The 18,403-nt window shown below is 35.2% G+C and overlaps 1 protein-coding gene across 2 annotated transcripts in view; it reads left to right on the plus strand.

Moving 5' to 3' along the window:
• LOC128638600 (sulfotransferase 2B1) overlaps window positions 1–18,403 on the plus strand; it is a 119,605-nt gene that overhangs the window by 88,004 nt on the left and 13,198 nt on the right. For both annotated transcript variants that reach the window (XM_053690654.1, XM_053690655.1), the window contains one exon: window positions 6,533–6,627. In XM_053690654.1, the coding sequence (XP_053546629.1) occupies window positions 6,533–6,627 (95 nt within the window). The remainder of the gene's footprint in view (window positions 1–6,532; window positions 6,628–18,403) is intronic.

Here is an 18,403-nt window from a genome sequence, read left to right on the forward strand (position 1 = left end):
GTAACCAGTCCTATTGACGTTCAGTCTAATAAACGTTTAAATGCTGTTTTTAAACCTCCTGTGGTTTCCCCAGGTGTTTTTCCCATTCCTGAGGCTATTTCTGATATGATTTCTAGGGAATGGAATAAGCCAGGTACTTCCTTTGTTCCTTCTTCAAGGTTTAAGAGATTGTATCCTTTACCAGCAAAATCTATAGAGTTTTGGGAAAAGATCCCCAAAGTTGATGGGGCTATTTCTACTCTTGCTAAACGTACCACTATTCCTATGGAAGATAGCACTTCCTTTAAGGATCCTTTAGATAGGAAGCTTGAATCTTATCTAAGGAAGGCCTATTTATATTCAGGTCATCTTCTCAGACCTGCTATTTCTTTGGGTGATGTTGCGGCCGCATCAACTTTCTGGTTGGAAAATTTAGCGCAACATGAATTGGATTCTGACATATCTAGCATTGTTCGCTTACTGCAACATGCTAATCATTTTATTTGTGATGCCATTTTTGATATTATCAAAATTGATGTTAGATCCATGTCTTTAGCTGTATTAGCTAGAAGAGCTTTGTGGCTTAAATCTTGGAATGCTGATATGACATCTAAATCTAGATTACTATCTCTTTCTTTCCAAGGTAATAATTTATTTGGTTCTCAGTTGGATTCTATTATTTCAACTATCACTGGAGGAAAAGGAGTTTTTTTGCCTCAGGATAAAAAACCTAAAAGTAAATCTAAGGCTTCTAACCGTTTTCATTCCTTTCGTCAGAATAAGGAACAAAAACTCAATCCTCCTCCCAAGCAATCTGCTTCCAGTTGGAAGCCTTCCTCAAATTGGAATAAATCCAAGCCATTTAGGAAACCAAAGTCTGCCCCTAAATCCGCATGAAGGTGCGGCCCTCATTCCAGCTCAGCTGGTAGGGGGCAGATTAAGGTTTTTCAAGGATTTTTGGATAAAATCTGTTCAAAATCATTGGATTCAGAGCATTGTCTCTCAAGGGTATCGAATAGGATTCAAAGTAAGACCTCCTGTGAGAAGATTTTTTCTCTCACACATTCCTGTAAATCCAGTAAAAGCTCAGGCTTTTCTGAAGTGTGTTTCAGATCTGGAGTCTTCAGGGGTAATCATGCCAGTTCCTCTTCAGGAACAAGGTTTGGGGTTTTATTCAAACCTATTCATTGTACCAAAGAAAGAAAATTTGTTCAGACCAGTTCTGGATCTGAAAATTTTGAATCGTTATGTAAGAGTACCAACTTTCAAGATGGTGACTATAAGGACTATTCTGCCTTTTGTTCAGCAAGGACATTATATGTCCACAATAGACTTGCAGGATGCATACCTTCATATTCCGATTCATCCAGAACATTATCAGTTTCTGAGATTCTCTTTTCTAGACAAGCATTACCAATTTGTTGCTCTTCCATTTGGCCTAGCAACAGCTCCAAGAATCTTTTCAAAGGTTCTGGGTGCCCTACTATCTGTAATCAGAGAACACGGTATTGCGGTGTTTCCTTATTTGGACAATATCTTGGTACTAGCTCAGTCTTTACATACTGCAGAATCTCACACGAATCAACTAGTGTTGTTTCTTCGGAAACATGGTTGGAGGATCAATTTACCAAAAAGTTTCTTGATTCCTCAGACAAGGGTCACCTTTTTAGGTTTCCAGATAGATTCAGTGTCCATGACTCTGACTCTAACAGACAAGAGACGTTTAAATTGGTTGCAGCCTGCCGGCGCCTTCAGTCTCAGTCATTCCCTTCAGTGGCTATGTGCATGGAAGTTTTACAGCTTTGTATGCTGAATCAATGGTGCAGGGATTATACAAAGATATCACAATTAATATCCTTGAATCCCAATGTACGACCCTCTCTGACATGGTGGATAGATCACCATCGTTTGGTTCAAGGGGCTTCTTTTGTTCGCCCAACCTGGACTGTGATCACAACAGATGCGAGTCTTTCAGGTTGGGGAGCTGTTTGGGGGTCTCTGACAGCACAAGGGGTTTGGAAATCTCAAGAGGCAAGATTACCAATAAATATTTTAGAACTCCGTGCAATTCTCAGGGCTCTTCAGTTCTGGCCTCTACTAAAGAGAGAACCGTTCATTTGTTTTCAGACAGACAATATCACAACTGTGGCTTATGTCAATCATCAGGGTGGGACTCACAGTCCCCAAGCTATGAAAGAAGTATCTCGGATACTTGCTTGGGCGGAATCCAGCTCCTGTCTAATCTATGCGGTACATATCGCAGGTGTAGACAATTGGGAGGCGGATTATCTCAGCCGCCAGACTTTACATCCAGGGGAGTGGTCTCTCCATCCAGATGTGTTTTCTCAGATTGTTCAGATGTGGGGGCTTCCAGAGATAGATCTCATGGCCTCTCATCTAAACAAGAAACTTCCCAGATACCTGTCCAGGTCCAGGGATGTTCAGGCGGAAGCAGTGGATGCGCTGACACTTCCTTGGTGTTATCAACCTGCTTACATCTTCCCGCCTCTAGTTCTTCTTCCAAGAGTGATTTCCAAAATCATCATGGAACAGTCTTTTGTGTTGCTGGTGGCTCCAGCATGGCCACACAGGTTTTGGTATGCGGATCTGGTTCGGATGTCCAGTTGCCCGCCTTGGCCACTTCCATTACAGCCGGACCTACTATCTCAAGGTCCGTTTTTCCATCAGGATCTCAAATCATTAAATTTGAAGGTATGGAAATTGAACGCTTAGTTCAAAGTCATAGAGGTTTCTCTGATTCAGTGATTAATACTATGTTACAAGCTCATAAATCTGTCTCTAGGAAGATTTATTATAGAGTTTGGAAGGCTTACATTTCATGGTGTTCTTCTCATAAATTCTCCTGGCATTCTTTTAGAATTCCTAGAATTTTGCAGTTTCTTCAGGATGGTCTGGATAAGGGTTTGTCTGCAAGTTCCTTGAAAGGACAAATCTCCGCTCTTTCTGTTTTATTTCACAGAAAAATTGCTATACTTCCTGATATACACTGTTTTGTACAGGCTTTAGTTCATATTAAGCCTGTCATTAAGTCAATTTCTCCTCCTTGGAGTCTTAATTTGGTTCTGAGGGCTTTACAGGCTCCTCCATTTGAACCTATGCATTCTTTGGACATTAAACTACTTTCCTGGAAAGTGTTGTTCCTTTTGGCTATCTCTTCTGCTAGAAGAGTTTCTGAGCTATCTGCTCTTTCTTGTGAGTCTCCTTTTCTGATTTTTCATCAGGATAAGGCAGTTTTGCGGACTTCTTTTCAATTTTTACCTAAGGTTGTGAATTCTAACAACATTAGTAGAGAAATTGTTGTCCCTTCTTTATGTCCTAATCCTAAGAATTCTTTGGAGAGATCCTTACATTCTTTGGATGTGGTAAGAGCTTTGAAATATTATGTGGAAGCTACTAAAAATTTCAGGAAGACTTCTAGTCTATTTGTTTTATTTTCTTGTCCTAGGAAAGGTCAGAAAGCTTCTGCTGTTTCCTTGGCTTCTTGGTTGAAACTTTTGATTCATCAAGCTTATTTGGAGTCGGGTCAAACCCCGCCTCAGAGAATTACAGCTCATTCTACTAGATCAGTCTCTACTTCATGGGCTTTTAAGAATGAAGCTTCAGTCGATCAGATTTGCAAAGCAGCCACTTGGTCCTCTTTGCATATGGTATTCTACCATTTTGATGTATTTGCTTCTTTGGAAGCAGTTTATGGTAGAAAAGTTCTTCAGGCAGCTGTTTCAGTTTGATTCTTCTGCTTTTGATTTAAGTTTTTTTCTTTTCAAAGTGAAAATAACTTATTTTTTGGGTTGTGGATTATTTTTTCAGCGTAATATGGCTGTTTTTATTTTATTCCCTCCCTCTCTAGTGACTCTTGAGTGGAAGACTCCACATCTTGGGTATTGATATCCCATATGTCACTAGCTCATGGACTCTTGCCAATTACATGAAAGAAAACATAATTTATGTAAGAACTTACCTGATAAATTCATTTCTTTCATATTGGCAAGAGTCCATGAGGCCCACCCTTTTTTATGGTGGTTATGATTTTTTGTATAAAGCACAATTATTTCCAAATTTCCTTTGTTGATGCTTTCTACTCCTTTCTTTATCACCCCACTGCTTGGCTATTTGTTAAACTGAATTGTGGGTGTGGTGAGGGGTGTATTTATAGGCATTTTGAGGTTTGGGAAACTTTGCCCCTCCTGGTAGGATTGTATATCCCATATGTCATATGTCACTAGCTCATGGACTCTTGCCAATATGAAAGAAATGAATTTATCAGGTAAGTTCTTACATAAATTATGTTTTTCTTCACATGGCAGCACAGATCCTTATATGGGTCCTGTAAGCTTCAGCTTACTAGAAATTCACACCTTGGAAAGGAAGAGAACCTCAATGGTATAGAATGTAAAACAACCGACAGACACAAAATTACAAATACTAAAAGGGAGTTAGTGTCAGACACTATTACTCTCTCTGTCTCTGGTTTTTGTCTCTTTTTCTCTGTCTTTCACCTTCTCTTTTCTTTCTTTCTTTCTTTCTTTCTTTCTTTCTTTCCTTCTTTCCTTCTTTCTTTCCTTCTTTCTTTCTTTCTTTCTTTCTTTCTTTCCTTCTTTCTTTCTTTCTTTCTTTCTTTCTTTCTTTCTTTCTTTCTTTCTTTCTTTCTTTCTTTCTCTCTCTCTATTTTTGTTTTAATTCCTTTACCTTTCTCTCTCTTGTTCTGTCTCTCACTATCTCTATTTCTCTCTATTTCTCTTTTTATCTCTCTCTTCCTCTTTTTTACCTGCACACTGTAAAACGTTATTCACCCACAAATATTATGGATTCTTGCACCAAGGTCTCAACAAGAGATTTTAAAAGCAACATCCTTTCATATACATTGTGGTCCTCAACTTTGTTGTAGCAAAAAGTTGGCAGGTGCTCTGTACAATTTGTACATCATCCGCGATGTGATTTATTGTTTATTTAATAGAAATAGTTTTATTGGTTTATTTTTAATAGAAATTGACTATTTTTTATAACTATAATATTTGCATTACTTATATTGGGCCAGATTACGAGCGGAGAGCAACTTATCGTGCCTGCTCGTGCATTAACTGCGGTAGAAGTAAGTTGGTGGTATGTTTATTACAAGTTGAAAGTAAAAAGTTTTCACACGCTAACCCCACGTGCGCAAAAAGCCAAACTTAGAATATTGCAGTATTTCCCGTAGAAGTTAATGGAGTAAGGAAAGTTGGAAAAAAATGAACACCCTTTATTGCGCACAAACCCGATCGCATTTTCTCAAGTGCATATATCTGATGGTAATATATATATATATATATAAATATCTATTTAAAAATACTTAGAACATATTTCCCTATGTGCAGAACATTGGAATGTGAAATATTTACATACATAGTTAAACACTTTATTAAATATGAACATTTCATAAATATATATTTTTTATGTTATCAACTACTTAAAGGGACACTCAATAAAATTAAACTTTCATAATTCAGATAGAGCAGCAATTTTAAACAACTTTCCAATTTACTTCCATTAACAAAATGTGCACAGTCTTTTTATATTTAAAATTTTTGAGTCACCAGCTTCTACTGAGCATGTGCAAGAATAAGTGTGTATGCATTTGTGAATGGCTGATGGCTGTCACATGGTACGTGTATGCATTTGTGATTGGCTGATGGCTGTCACATGGTACAGGGGGAGCGGAAAAAGACATAACTTTTAAAATTGTCAGGAAAAAAATCTACTACTCATTTGAAGTTCAGACTAAGTGCTATTGCTATCTTGCATTTGTTCATTATGCAAATCTATTGTGTTGACTGGTCCTTTAACTGCAAAGGGCTTATATGTGTATATATGTCTGTAAATACATAAATACATATGTACACACATATAAACATATATCTTTACATGCATATACACATTTAGGCATGTAATTATGTATGCATCTCTATATTAAAGCCCTTTGCAGTCCTTTTTTTCCAACACGTGAGACCCCATATATTTGAGCCCTTATAACTTTTTTGTGCAATATTTTTTATTAATAATTGTTTATCAGACAGTATTATTATGATTGTAACTGTACTTTTAAATGTATTTTTGAAGTATTTTTGCTTACTTTTTTGTATTGCGTAACAGTTAACCTGAGCTTTGAAGTCGCTCTAACCCGACGAGCATAAAACTTAATTGCACTCACGTGTTCACATTTACTTTCAACTTGTAATACGCACGCTCCTTCTGACATGCGCAAACAGACGCGATAAACCCAATATCGCTCACGCAAAACAGTTAGCACTCCACTCGTAATCTAGATTATTGTGGGTTTCTCAAATCATATTATCGCTTAGGCTTTAGGCATGATCCATAAATGTCAGCTTATAAAGAATCCATATTAATAGTACTCTGTTTTTTGGCCCTCAGATGGACGAAAGGGCCAGGCCACTAGCAACAAACATGTCTTTTTAGTGGCAATGGAAGTATCAAAGCTTATGATGCAATAAAAAAAGACCATTGGTGTTTATCTTTGTTACTTTATTTGTTTTAGTTCCCTTTGGCTCTTGGTTTGACCATATTAAAGGCTGGCTACAAATGAAGGATAACAGCAACTTCCTATTCATCAGCTATGAGGAGTTAAAGCAGGTACTGTATGTAAACAAAGATAATGCATCCTAAAACAATTATATACCAATTAATAAAGATACATTACAAGTTCTTGTACCAAAGCATGGGGAAAATATTATAAAATAGTAGAAAAATAATTAAATCTTCAGTGTAATTAGTTGTTCTTAGGTCCTGAGCCTACTAGATATGCTTTTCAACAAAGGGTACTAAGCATATTAAAAAATATAAGTAAAATAGAAATTTGTTTAAACATCATGTGCTCTATCTGATTCATGAAAGAAACATTTTGGATTTCATGTCCCTTTAACATTGAGTGAACTAGTAACTTTTTTTCCTCTGGGCTAGTATCTTTTAACGCCTGGCTAGTAACAGATATTAATAGATATGTTTCCAACCCTGTCAGTAACAGTTTAGTACTACTTATAAAGAATTAGCAGAAATATCTGTCAAACAATGAGAATTAGCAGGAATTACCTATCAACCAATGATCATCCATAGAAAGTGCTTACTAGTCAATGAAGATTAATAGAAGGTCCTTGTTAGCCAATGCGTTTATTAGGAAGTACACAACTGATACTGGTGTATTAGTCTCAGATAAAATCAAAACCGCTTTTACTTAACAAATTTTTCAGCAAAGAAAAAAAAAATCAGCGTGTTTAGATGTTGCTATTTCATATGGAGTATCGTGTTACAGTATAGTAGTACACAACAGCGACGTGCGGTGAGGTGGTGAGGTCAGACGCCAAAAAAACACACATACCGTGGGCCGCAAGTACCTCCAACAGGTTTTAATTATAGCTGAACCAGTGCATACCTCAATATGCAGTTGCACAGCACAGTTTGCACTTAATAACAGGTGGAAGGCTGGAAGCAAAAATAAATAAATAATTACTTAAAGTTACCGTACTTATAACTGCGTCCTCCATGGCAGTGGCACTAGGCACTGGGGCAGGTCAGCAGCTCCTCTTACTTTCTGAGTCCTAGGCAGCTCGGCTGAGTCGAGACTCGGCAGTGGCAACGCAACTGGCACCCACTCCGTCTCCTGCAACAATTCAATGTAAAATAGGAAATTGGTTATGAATAGTATTTAAAGCATATTTAGCTAGAAATAAAAGCTAACTGCGCTTTATAGTAAAACATGAGATTTTTTTTGTTGCACAAGGAGATAAAGTGGTACTTATTTATTTATGTTTTTGCTTCCAGCCTTCCACCTGTCATTAAGTGCAAGCTATGCTGTGCAACTGCATATTGAGGTGTTTGAGTACCCAATGCATCTCTGACAAATAATTCACAGCCTGACAAAGCTTTCAAATTGTGCAGATTGCTGGACAATCGGAAAGGCTGTAAGTGTAAGCAATAGCCATTTAAATTTAGAAAGCTAAGTTAGCTTTTTAAATCAAAATGGTTATGGCTTACACTTAAAGTCTTTACGATCGTCCAGCAATCTGCACAATTCGAGAGCTTTGTCAGGCTGAGAATAAATTCTGTGAAGTATTTGTCAGAAATGCCTTGGGTACTCAAACACCTCAAAATGCAGTTGCACAGCACAGTTTGCACTTAATGACAGGTGGAAAGCAGGAAGCAAAAAATAAAAAATAAATAAATACACAGCTCCCTATATATCTTGCTTAACTGCCCTCACTATAAAATATCTACCCCATCTCCCTCTATGCATGTATCTGTCTGTCCCACCCCATTGGTCTGCCCCAGATGCAAAACACTCAAGTCAAAATTAAACTTGTATGATTCCGATAGAGCAGTAATTTTAAACAACTTTCCAATTTATTTCCATTAACAAAATATGCACAGTCTTTTTATATATATAAAAAAGTCACCAATTTGAAGCCATCCAAAAGAAAAGGTTTTTGTATTGTTTTTAATACATTATTTTTTAATAAATCACATCTTAAATCTTGGGATATTTTAATTCAACATTATTTGGTTCGTGAGCTTTTTTGAGGGAATCGTTTACTCTGGTGGACTGTGGATCCCGCATACTGGAGTGAGTTAGCTGGTGAACTCTGATTTACCAGCCTGCACAACTTGCACTGTATTATAGTGCGCTGCCTATGTGAGTATCCATTTATAGTAGGTTCTACCTTTGGGTGCTTAAATACTTTAGTGACCATCTGCACTATTGGAGTCCTTTTTGTTCCCTTCCCTTGTTTTCTATCCCTGCATTCCAGATTTGAGGTCTCTTGGAATCCTGTGGAAGCTAGCTGGTGGGCTCTAATCAATCCAGCCTGCATGAATAGCACTGCATTATAGTGTGCTCCTTTTGTGAGTACCCACCTACAGTTGAGGGGATTTTATGGGAAAGAATCACTTTTATTCTATTTCACTGCACCATTGGAGCGCCTTCTTCTTTTTGTTTTTGCTTTTTATATTTACACTTTTTGAGTCACCAGCTCCTACTGAGCATGTGCAAGAATTTACAGAATATACGTATATGCATTTGTGATTGGCTGATGGCTGTCATATGATACAGGAGGAGTGGAAATATACATACCTTTGAAATTTCTTCGAAAAAAATCTATTATTCATTTGAAGTTCAGACTAAGTGCTATTGTATTGTCTTATCATGTATTTGTTGTTTGTGCAAATCTACTGTATTTACTAGTCCAACATATTCTGACCTCAGGAAAATCAAGTGACTGTTACTGTTAGACACAAGTATGATTTAAACTGATCTGTGAAGTCATTTTGGGTGTGTCGCTGCTTATCCCATTGCCAGTTACACAAGAACTCGCTGTCACACTTCAGATGAATTAATTGTACATAATGACATATATGACTTATATATGTTTATTACAGTCACAGCCCTACTGGGGAGGTTAACCTCATGTCTGCCACTTATTACCTTTCTCAGACAGGTGTGGTTCATGCTGTGATGTTAGAATATCTCACATCACAGCCTGAACCTTTGATAATAATATAATGGTGGCTGATTTAGCTATATAATTGTATTAAGCAATCTGTGAATCTGCTAATGCTAACAGCTATTATTAGAGACCCTAATTAAAATGTTAGAAAATCTCACATTGTGTGAGATATTCTAACATTTAAATTATGGTCTCTATTAATACAATAGCTGTTAGCATTAGCAGATTGCTTAATAAAATTATATAAGTAAATCAGCCACTATTATATGGATATCAAAGGTCCTTGCTGTGATGTGAGATAGCCTAGCATCACAGCATGAACCTTTGATATCCATATAATGATGGCTGCTTTACTAATATAATAATTTTATTAAGCAATGAAATAATCTGCTTGCTAATGGAATGCTAACACAGTACACTCATACAAATAACAATAAACAACCTATCTCCTCCTATTGTTTTCTTTCTTGATTCCTAAGGCCTCCATAATATCAGTGAAATAAAAACATTGGGTTTCATGTCCATTGAAGGACCTTACATTGAAGGTTTGTATCATGTACAATATATGTGTCAATTAAAAATAAACATGTGGGTCCATTGCAAAACTGAAAATGTAAATTTATTTTCACTGTGTAGTTTTGCATTTAATATTTCCTAAACAAAACCATCAAATGGGTAAAACAATATGCATGTATATTATTCTTGCAGAAATGGAAATGATGCTTTACAGTTAACGTCTTTATGTCCATTTAACCATTTGTTGCTTGGAAAGGGTGTTTGGAACATAATATGGGTTAATTTATACCTATATGAAAATGGGGTTCCAACAGTCTTTGAATTACATTTTAATTTAGATGGGACTTAATACATTTCACTCATTAGATTCGTCCAGACTCCCCCCCCCCCTCTTGCTGTAGTAAGATAAATGACAGGGAAGTCGTTCTGCTTTGGAATTATGTGCTAATAGATTCATTAACTTTCTGAAGCTGACATTATTCTTTCCTTATTAATGGAACCACCCCTTCCTCTCCTTCTCTTCTCCATTTGAAATACTATCACACGCTTAGTACCGTCATTCCTTTTTTATTTAGCAGCATGTTTGAATTAGAACAGTACAGTACACCAACCATTTCAAAACACAGTGCTGCTGTGTGGCACACAACAGGTCAACAACAGCACTTGTTTTGAAAAGCTTATACTGTTAACTTCTAAATATAATTCAAACATGCTGCAAAATAAAAAAGGAATGATGGTACTAAGGTAGATACTAGTACTCTGAAAGCTGTATGTAAATGTGTATTATTAAGTAAGTCATAGTTGGTAACATTTTTTTTTACAATGAATTTACTCAGTGTCTGTCAGACATTGGCATGATTGCTATCATTGATTGTTTGCTATTGCTAATGCTTAGTTAGTCATGATAACTAATAATTTCATTTCCCGTGGCATAGGCATACCTTAATATCAGTCACACAGAGCCTCTGGACGTCAGACGACGACACAACACACAGTCACTGACTGTCACTACGTTTCCTGGCCCTATACTACTCCTCAGTCCTCACTCTACTAGACACTCAGTGGACAGTTTGACAGTGGACTGGACACTCCTCACTCAGAGCGCTGATGCTGATTGACTGCGGATTTAGCTCTATCATAGAGGCGGTTTTGAGAACCACCTCTTTTGGAGCGTGTATGGGGCCCTGTGAGACACCACTGGGTGACGCTAGCTCATAGTGAGCTGAGAACACTATTCAGCATCCATGTTGCTCGCACGGAAACAGGTGTATACGGCCCCATTTGGGCCATGAAAAATCGCCCCCCAAGTGTAAACACCATATGATGTCATGTACGCAATGTTTACTTGTCATAATACACCTTATACATACAACCTAAAGGAAGGTAGCTTTATATACTTTTTAATACTTTTGTACACATAGTACCATCAGAAAGATAGTACAGTACTGTAATTAGAAAGCTAATATTCGGCGTTTTAAATAAATATATACTAGCATTTGCATTTTACAACAGAAAGACCAAACCAAAGAAGCTGACAGAGAAGATTGTGACTTAATGGTGGGGAAACTGGTAATTTTTAATATATATATATATTTTTTAGATTTAGAAATAATTCTGGATTTGGGGATTTCTACCTGTATCATAGCAGATATGTTCAGTTCTCTGATTATGTATATCCTGTCCACTGTTCCATTTTATATAAAAGTAGAGTCAGAATTTTTCAGATGCCTTTATATTCAAACATTGCTGGAGATTTGAAGAATTTTGTTATGGAACTCTTTGTTAAGTAGACTCTTTTGTTACTTATTTTATGGTTTTAAATATTTTACACATAACCTTGTTTACACTGAATTGGTCATTTTATGTATTTTAAGAATACTCTGAACTCTGTACAGAAATCATTTCTCAGTTCATTTGATAAGCAAAATATGCATTAGACATTGTTTACCCATTGGTAATACATTAACTGAAAACTATCAAATGTATGCTAAAAAAGTCACTAATCCAAAGTTCACCTAGCTCTACCACATTTCACGGGATGTTCACAAAATATAGGGATATGAAATCCAACATTTTTCTTTCATGATTCAGATAGACTAGAGAGAATGCAATTTAGAACAACTTTCTAATTTACATCTATTATCAAATTTGATTCATTCTCTTGGTATCTTTTGTTGAAAAGGAGGGACATATGCTCAGGAGCGTGCATGTGTCTGTAGCACTATATGCTATAAGCGGTTTTGCAAGAACTTTATCCATTTGCAAGAGCACTAGTCAGGCAGCGCTATTTGCTGTCATGTAGTACTACAGATGCCTACCTAGGTATCTCTTTTTCACAGAATATCATGGGAAAGAAGCAAACTTACTTTGTTCAGTTGATATATAGGGGCCGATTTATCAAGCTTCGTATGGAGTTTGATGCCCCTTGTTTCCGGGGTGCCTTCAGGCTCGCCGGAAACAGAATTTATGAAGCAGCGGTCTAAAGGCCGCCAACAGAAATCAACCCGATCGTGATTGACACCCCCTGCTAGTGGCAGATTGGTCGCAAATCTGCAGGGGACGGCATTGCATCAGCAGTTCACAAGAACTGATGATTCAATGATAAATATTTATCGATGTGCGGCGGACATGATACACTACATCGCATCATGTCCGCTCGCACATTAATAAATATACCCCATAGTTTTGAAAAGTGTACCTAGATAGGCTCGGGAAAATGAAATTAAAATGACTGCATAAATGATTTACTATTGAGTGGAAGAAAGTAAATAGGGTGCAACTGATATATTGTGTGCACAATTTATTATCATGATTTCAGGCAGAGTCATTCGCAAGTAGAGAACCTGTCCCCATGCAATAACCATTTGTGATGCTGCATCGCGTGGCAATATGTAGCATTGTGCTAAAGCTGTCATGTTCTGGTGCAACCAATAGCATGAGAGCAGGGTTATGTCTAACTCCCCAGACAAGCAAATCTCCACCTCTTAGGGCGAGGAGAGGCAAAAGAAACCGTTTCTGCTTCTTACATTGGTGGCTGTTGGCTCGCTCCTCTGAGCCTGCTCTACAAAGCCTCAAAAGCTAAAAAATGCAGCCTTATTAATGTACCCTTGTGTGAGTTTGTGACAAGCTAGTGTGTTTCTAGGAGTCTCCAGTCACTGTCCCACCTATTGGTTATTCCTTTTATGTCAGTTAAAGGGACATTAAATAAACAAAAAACTATCATGCGTGTAAAGTGTCGGTAGTTAAAGGGGTATGAAGTCCAAAAAGATTATTTTGTGATACAAGCAGAGTCTCCAATTTACTTCTTTTATAAAATGTGCATTGTCCCCATGATATTTTGTGTTGAAGAGATACCTAGGTAGGCATCTGGAGCTCTACATGGCAGAAATAGTGCTGTCATCTCGGGCTCTTGCAAATAGAAAACAGTCTTGCAAAACTGCTGCCATATAGTGCTCCTGATATGGGCAGGCACCTGAGCTTATCTTTTCAATCAAAGATACTAAGAGAAGAAAGTAAAATTGATAATACTGTATAAGTAAAGTAGAAAATTGTTTAAAATTGCATGCTCTATTTGAATCATGAAAGAAAATATTTGGGTTTCATATTCCTTTAAATATGTTAAAATATTTTTCACATGAAAAACTTAAATCAGTTTATTTTGATTTTGAATCAAACAACAAGTGCAACAACTCCCATATTTCTGTTAGGGGACAGTAGCCTGAATTATAAAAAAACAAAAAACATCAAACAAAAAAACCCCCATCTATATACTAGTTTTCTATATCTGTATACTACCTTGGTATATTATTATTATCATTTATTTGTATAGCGCCGCCAAAATTCTGTAGCTATATTTGTATACTAGCTTTGTATGTCTGTGTACTAGCTGTGTATATCTATATACAAGCTTTGTATATTTGTATACTAGCTTTGTATGTCTGTGTACTAGCTGTGTATATCTATATACAAGCTTTGTATATTTGTATACTAGCTTTGTATGTCTGTGTACTAGCTGTGTATATCTATATACAAGCTTTGTATATTTGTATACTAGCTTTGTATATCTGTACACTAGCTTATGTATATCTGTACACTAGCTTTGTATATCTGTACACTAGCTTTGTATATCTGTACACTAGCTTTGTATATCTGTACACTAGCTTTGTATATCTGTACACTAGCTTTGTATATCTGTATACTAGCTGTGTATATCTATATACTAGCTTAGTATATATGTATACTAGCTTTGTATATCTGTACACTAGCTTTGTATGTCTGTATACTAGCTTTGTATATTTGTATACTAGCTTTGTATATCTGTACACTAGCTTATGTATATCTGTACACTAGCTTTGTATATCTGTACACTAGCTTTGTATATCTGTACACTAGCTTTGTATATCTGTACACTAGCTTTGTATATCTGTATACTAGCTGTGTATATCTATATACTAGCTTAGTATATATGTATACTAGCTTTGTATATCTGTACACTAGCTTTGTATATCTGTATACTAGCTTAGTATATATGTATACTAGCTTTGTATATCTGTACACTAGCTTTGTATATCTGTATACTAGCTTTGTATATCTGTACACTAGCTTTGTATATCTGTATACTAGCTTAGTATATATGTATACTAGCTTTGTATATCTGTACACTAGCTTTGTATATCTGTATACTAGCTTTGTATATCTGTACACTAGCTTTGTATATCTGTATACTAGCTTTGTATATCTGTAAACTAGCTTTGTATGTCTGTATACTAGCTTTGTATATCTGTATACTAGCTTTGTATATCTATATACTAGCGTTGTATATATGTATACTAGCTTTGTATATCTATATACTAGCTTTGTATATATGTATACTAGCTTTGTATATCTATATACTAGCTTTGTATATATGTATACTAGCTTTATATATCTGTACACTAGCTTTGTATATCTGTACACTAGCTTTGTATATCTGTATACTAGCTTTGTATATCTGTATACCAGCTTTGTATATCTGTATACTCTCTTTGTATGTCTATATACTAGCTTTGTATATCTGTACACTAACTTTGTAATTTGTATATCTGTATACTAGCTTTGTATATCTATATACTAGCTTTGTATATCTATATACTAGCTTTGTATATCTGTATACTAGCTTTGTATATCTGTATGTCTGTACACTAGCTTTGTATATCTGTACACTAGCTTTGTATATCCGTATACTTGCTTTGTATATCTGTATACTAGCTTTGTATATCTGTATACTAGCTTTGTATATCTGTATACTAGCTTTGTATATCTGTATGTCTGTACACTAGCTTTGTATATCTGTATACTAGTTTTGTATATCTGTATACTAGCTTTGTATATCTGTACACTAGCTTTGTATATCTGTATACTAGCTTTGTATATCTGTACACTAGCTTTGAATATCTGTATACTAGCTTTGTATATCTGTATACTAGCTTTGTATATCTGTACACTAGCTTTGTATATCTGTATACTAGCTTTATTTATCTGTATACTAGCTTTGTATATCTATATACTAGCTTTGTATATCTGTATACTAGCTTTGTACATCTATATACTAGCTTTGTATGTCTATATACTAGCTTTGTATATCTATATACTAGCTTTGTATATTTATATACTAGCTTTATATATTTGTATACTAGCTTTGTATATTTGTATACTAGCTTTGTATATTTATATACTAGCTTTGTATATTTTTATACTAGCTTTGTATATTTGTATACTAGCTTTGTATATTTATATACTAGCTTTGTATTAGACTTGTGCAGCTTCGAAGAATTTGGTTCGGTTTGGTTCGGATCGATTCGGATCAATTCGAATTTTGGTTCGGATCGATTCTAATTCGGAAAAAATCGAATGAATTAATTTCGGATTCATTCGGATTCTTTCGAATTCGAAAAAAATTTGTCTGGATTCGGTTGGATTCGGTTCGGTTTGATTCGGAAATTCGGAATTTCGGTAAGTGTTAGGTGGGATGTGCTGTGTATTACACTAGTATTATGTACTGTATATTAGGTTTAACCCATAGCAGAGTGATAAAACTTAATATACTGTACAATACTAGTGTAATACACGGCCATCCGAATCTACCGAATACATTCGAATTGATTTGGATTTATTCGGTAGATTCGGCACTACCGCAATTCAGAAATTTGAATCGATCCGAATCTCCGAATTCGACAAATTCGGCCGAATTTCGATTTGGACCGAATCGAATCGCACATGTCTACTTTGTATATCTATATACTAGCGTTGTATATCTGTATACTAGCTTTGTATATCTGTATACTAGCTTTGTATATCTATATACTAGCTTTGTATGTCTATATACTAGCTTTGTATATCTGAATACTAGCTTTGTATATCTATATACTAGCTTTGTATATCTGTATACTAGCTTTGTATATCTGTATACTAGCTATGTATATCTATATACTAGCTTTGTATGTCTATGTACTAGATTTGTATATCTGTATACTAGCTTTGTATATCTCTATACTAGCTTTGTATATCTGTACACTAGCTTTGTATATCTACTGTATATACTAGCTTTGTATATCTGTATACTAGCTTTGTATATCTGTATACTAGCTTTGTATATCTGTATACTAGCTTTGTATATCTATATACTAGCTTTGTATATCTGAATATCGGAATTTCGGTAAGTGTTAGGTGGGATGTGCTGTGTATTACACTAGTATTATGTACTGTATATTAGGTTTAACCCATAGCAGAGTGATAAAACCTAATATACTGTACAATACTAGTGTAATACACGGCCATCCGAATCTACCGAATAAATTAGAATTGATTTGGATTTATTCAGTAGATTCGGCACTACCGCAATTCGGAAATTTGAATCGATCCGAATCTCCGAATTTGACAAATTCGGCCGAATTTCGATTCGGAGCGAATCGAATCGCACATGTCTACTTTGTATATCTATATACTAGCGTTGTATATCTGTATACTAGCTTTGTATATCTGTATACTAGCTTTGTATATCTATATACTAGCTTTGTATGTCTATATACTAGCTTTGTATGTCTATATACTAGCTTTGTATGTCTATATACTAGCTTTGTATGTCTATATACTAGCTTTGTATATCTGAATACTAGCTTTGTATATCTATATACTAGCTTTGTATATATGTATACTGGCTTTGTATATCTGTATACTAGCTATGTATATCTATATACTAGCTTTGTATGTCTATGTACTAGATTTGTATATCTGTATACTAGCTTTTTATATCTATATACTAGCTTTGTATATCTATATACTAGCTTTGTATATCTGAATACTAGCTTTGTATATCTATATACTAGTTTTGTATGTCTATATACTAGCTTTGTATATCTGTATACTAGCTTTGTATATCTATATACTAGCTTTGTATATCTGTATACTAGCTTTGTATATCTATATACTAGCTTTGTATATCTATATACTAGCTTTGTATATCTGTATACTAGCTTTGTATATCTGTATACTAGCTTTGTATATCTATATACTAGCTTTGTATATCTGAATATCGGAATTTCGATAAGTGTTAGGTGGGATGTGCTGTGTATTACACGAGTATTATGTACTGTATATTAGGTTTAACCCATAGCAGAGTGATAAAACCTAATATACTGTACAATACTAGTGTAATACACGGCCATCCGAATCTACCGAATAAATTCGAATTGATTTGGATTTATTCGGTAGATTCGGCACTACAGCAATTCGGAAATTTGAATCGATCCGAATCTCCGAATTTGACAAATTCGGCCGAATTTCGATTTGGACCGAATCGAATCGCACATGTCTACTTTGTATATCTATATACTAGCGTTGTATATCTGTATACTAGCTTTGTATATCTGTATACTAGCTTTGTATATCTATATACTAGCTTTGTATGTCTATATACTAGCTTTGTATGTCTATATACTATACTAGCTTTGTATATCTGAATACTAGCTTTGTATATCTATATACTAGCTTTGTATATCTGTATACTAGCTTTGTATATCTGTATACTAGCTATGTATATCTATATACTAGCTTTGTATGTCTATGTACTAGATTTGTATATCTGTATACTAGCTTTGTATATCTATATACTAGCTTTGTATATCTATATACTAGCTTTGTATATCTGAATACTAGCTTTGTATATCTATATACTAGTTTTGTATGTCTATATACTAGCTTTGTATATCTATATACTAGTTTTGTATGTCTATATACTAGCTTTGTATATCTATATATTAGCTTTGTATATCTGTATATTAGCTTTGTATATCTGTATACTAGCTTTGTATATCTATATACTAGCTTTGTATAGCTGTATACTAGCATTGTATATCTGT

Source organism: Bombina bombina, chromosome 8 (assembly GCF_027579735.1).
Source record: "Bombina bombina isolate aBomBom1 chromosome 8, aBomBom1.pri, whole genome shotgun sequence".
In the NCBI taxonomy this organism is placed as follows: Eukaryota; Metazoa; Chordata; class Amphibia; order Anura; family Bombinatoridae; genus Bombina; species Bombina bombina.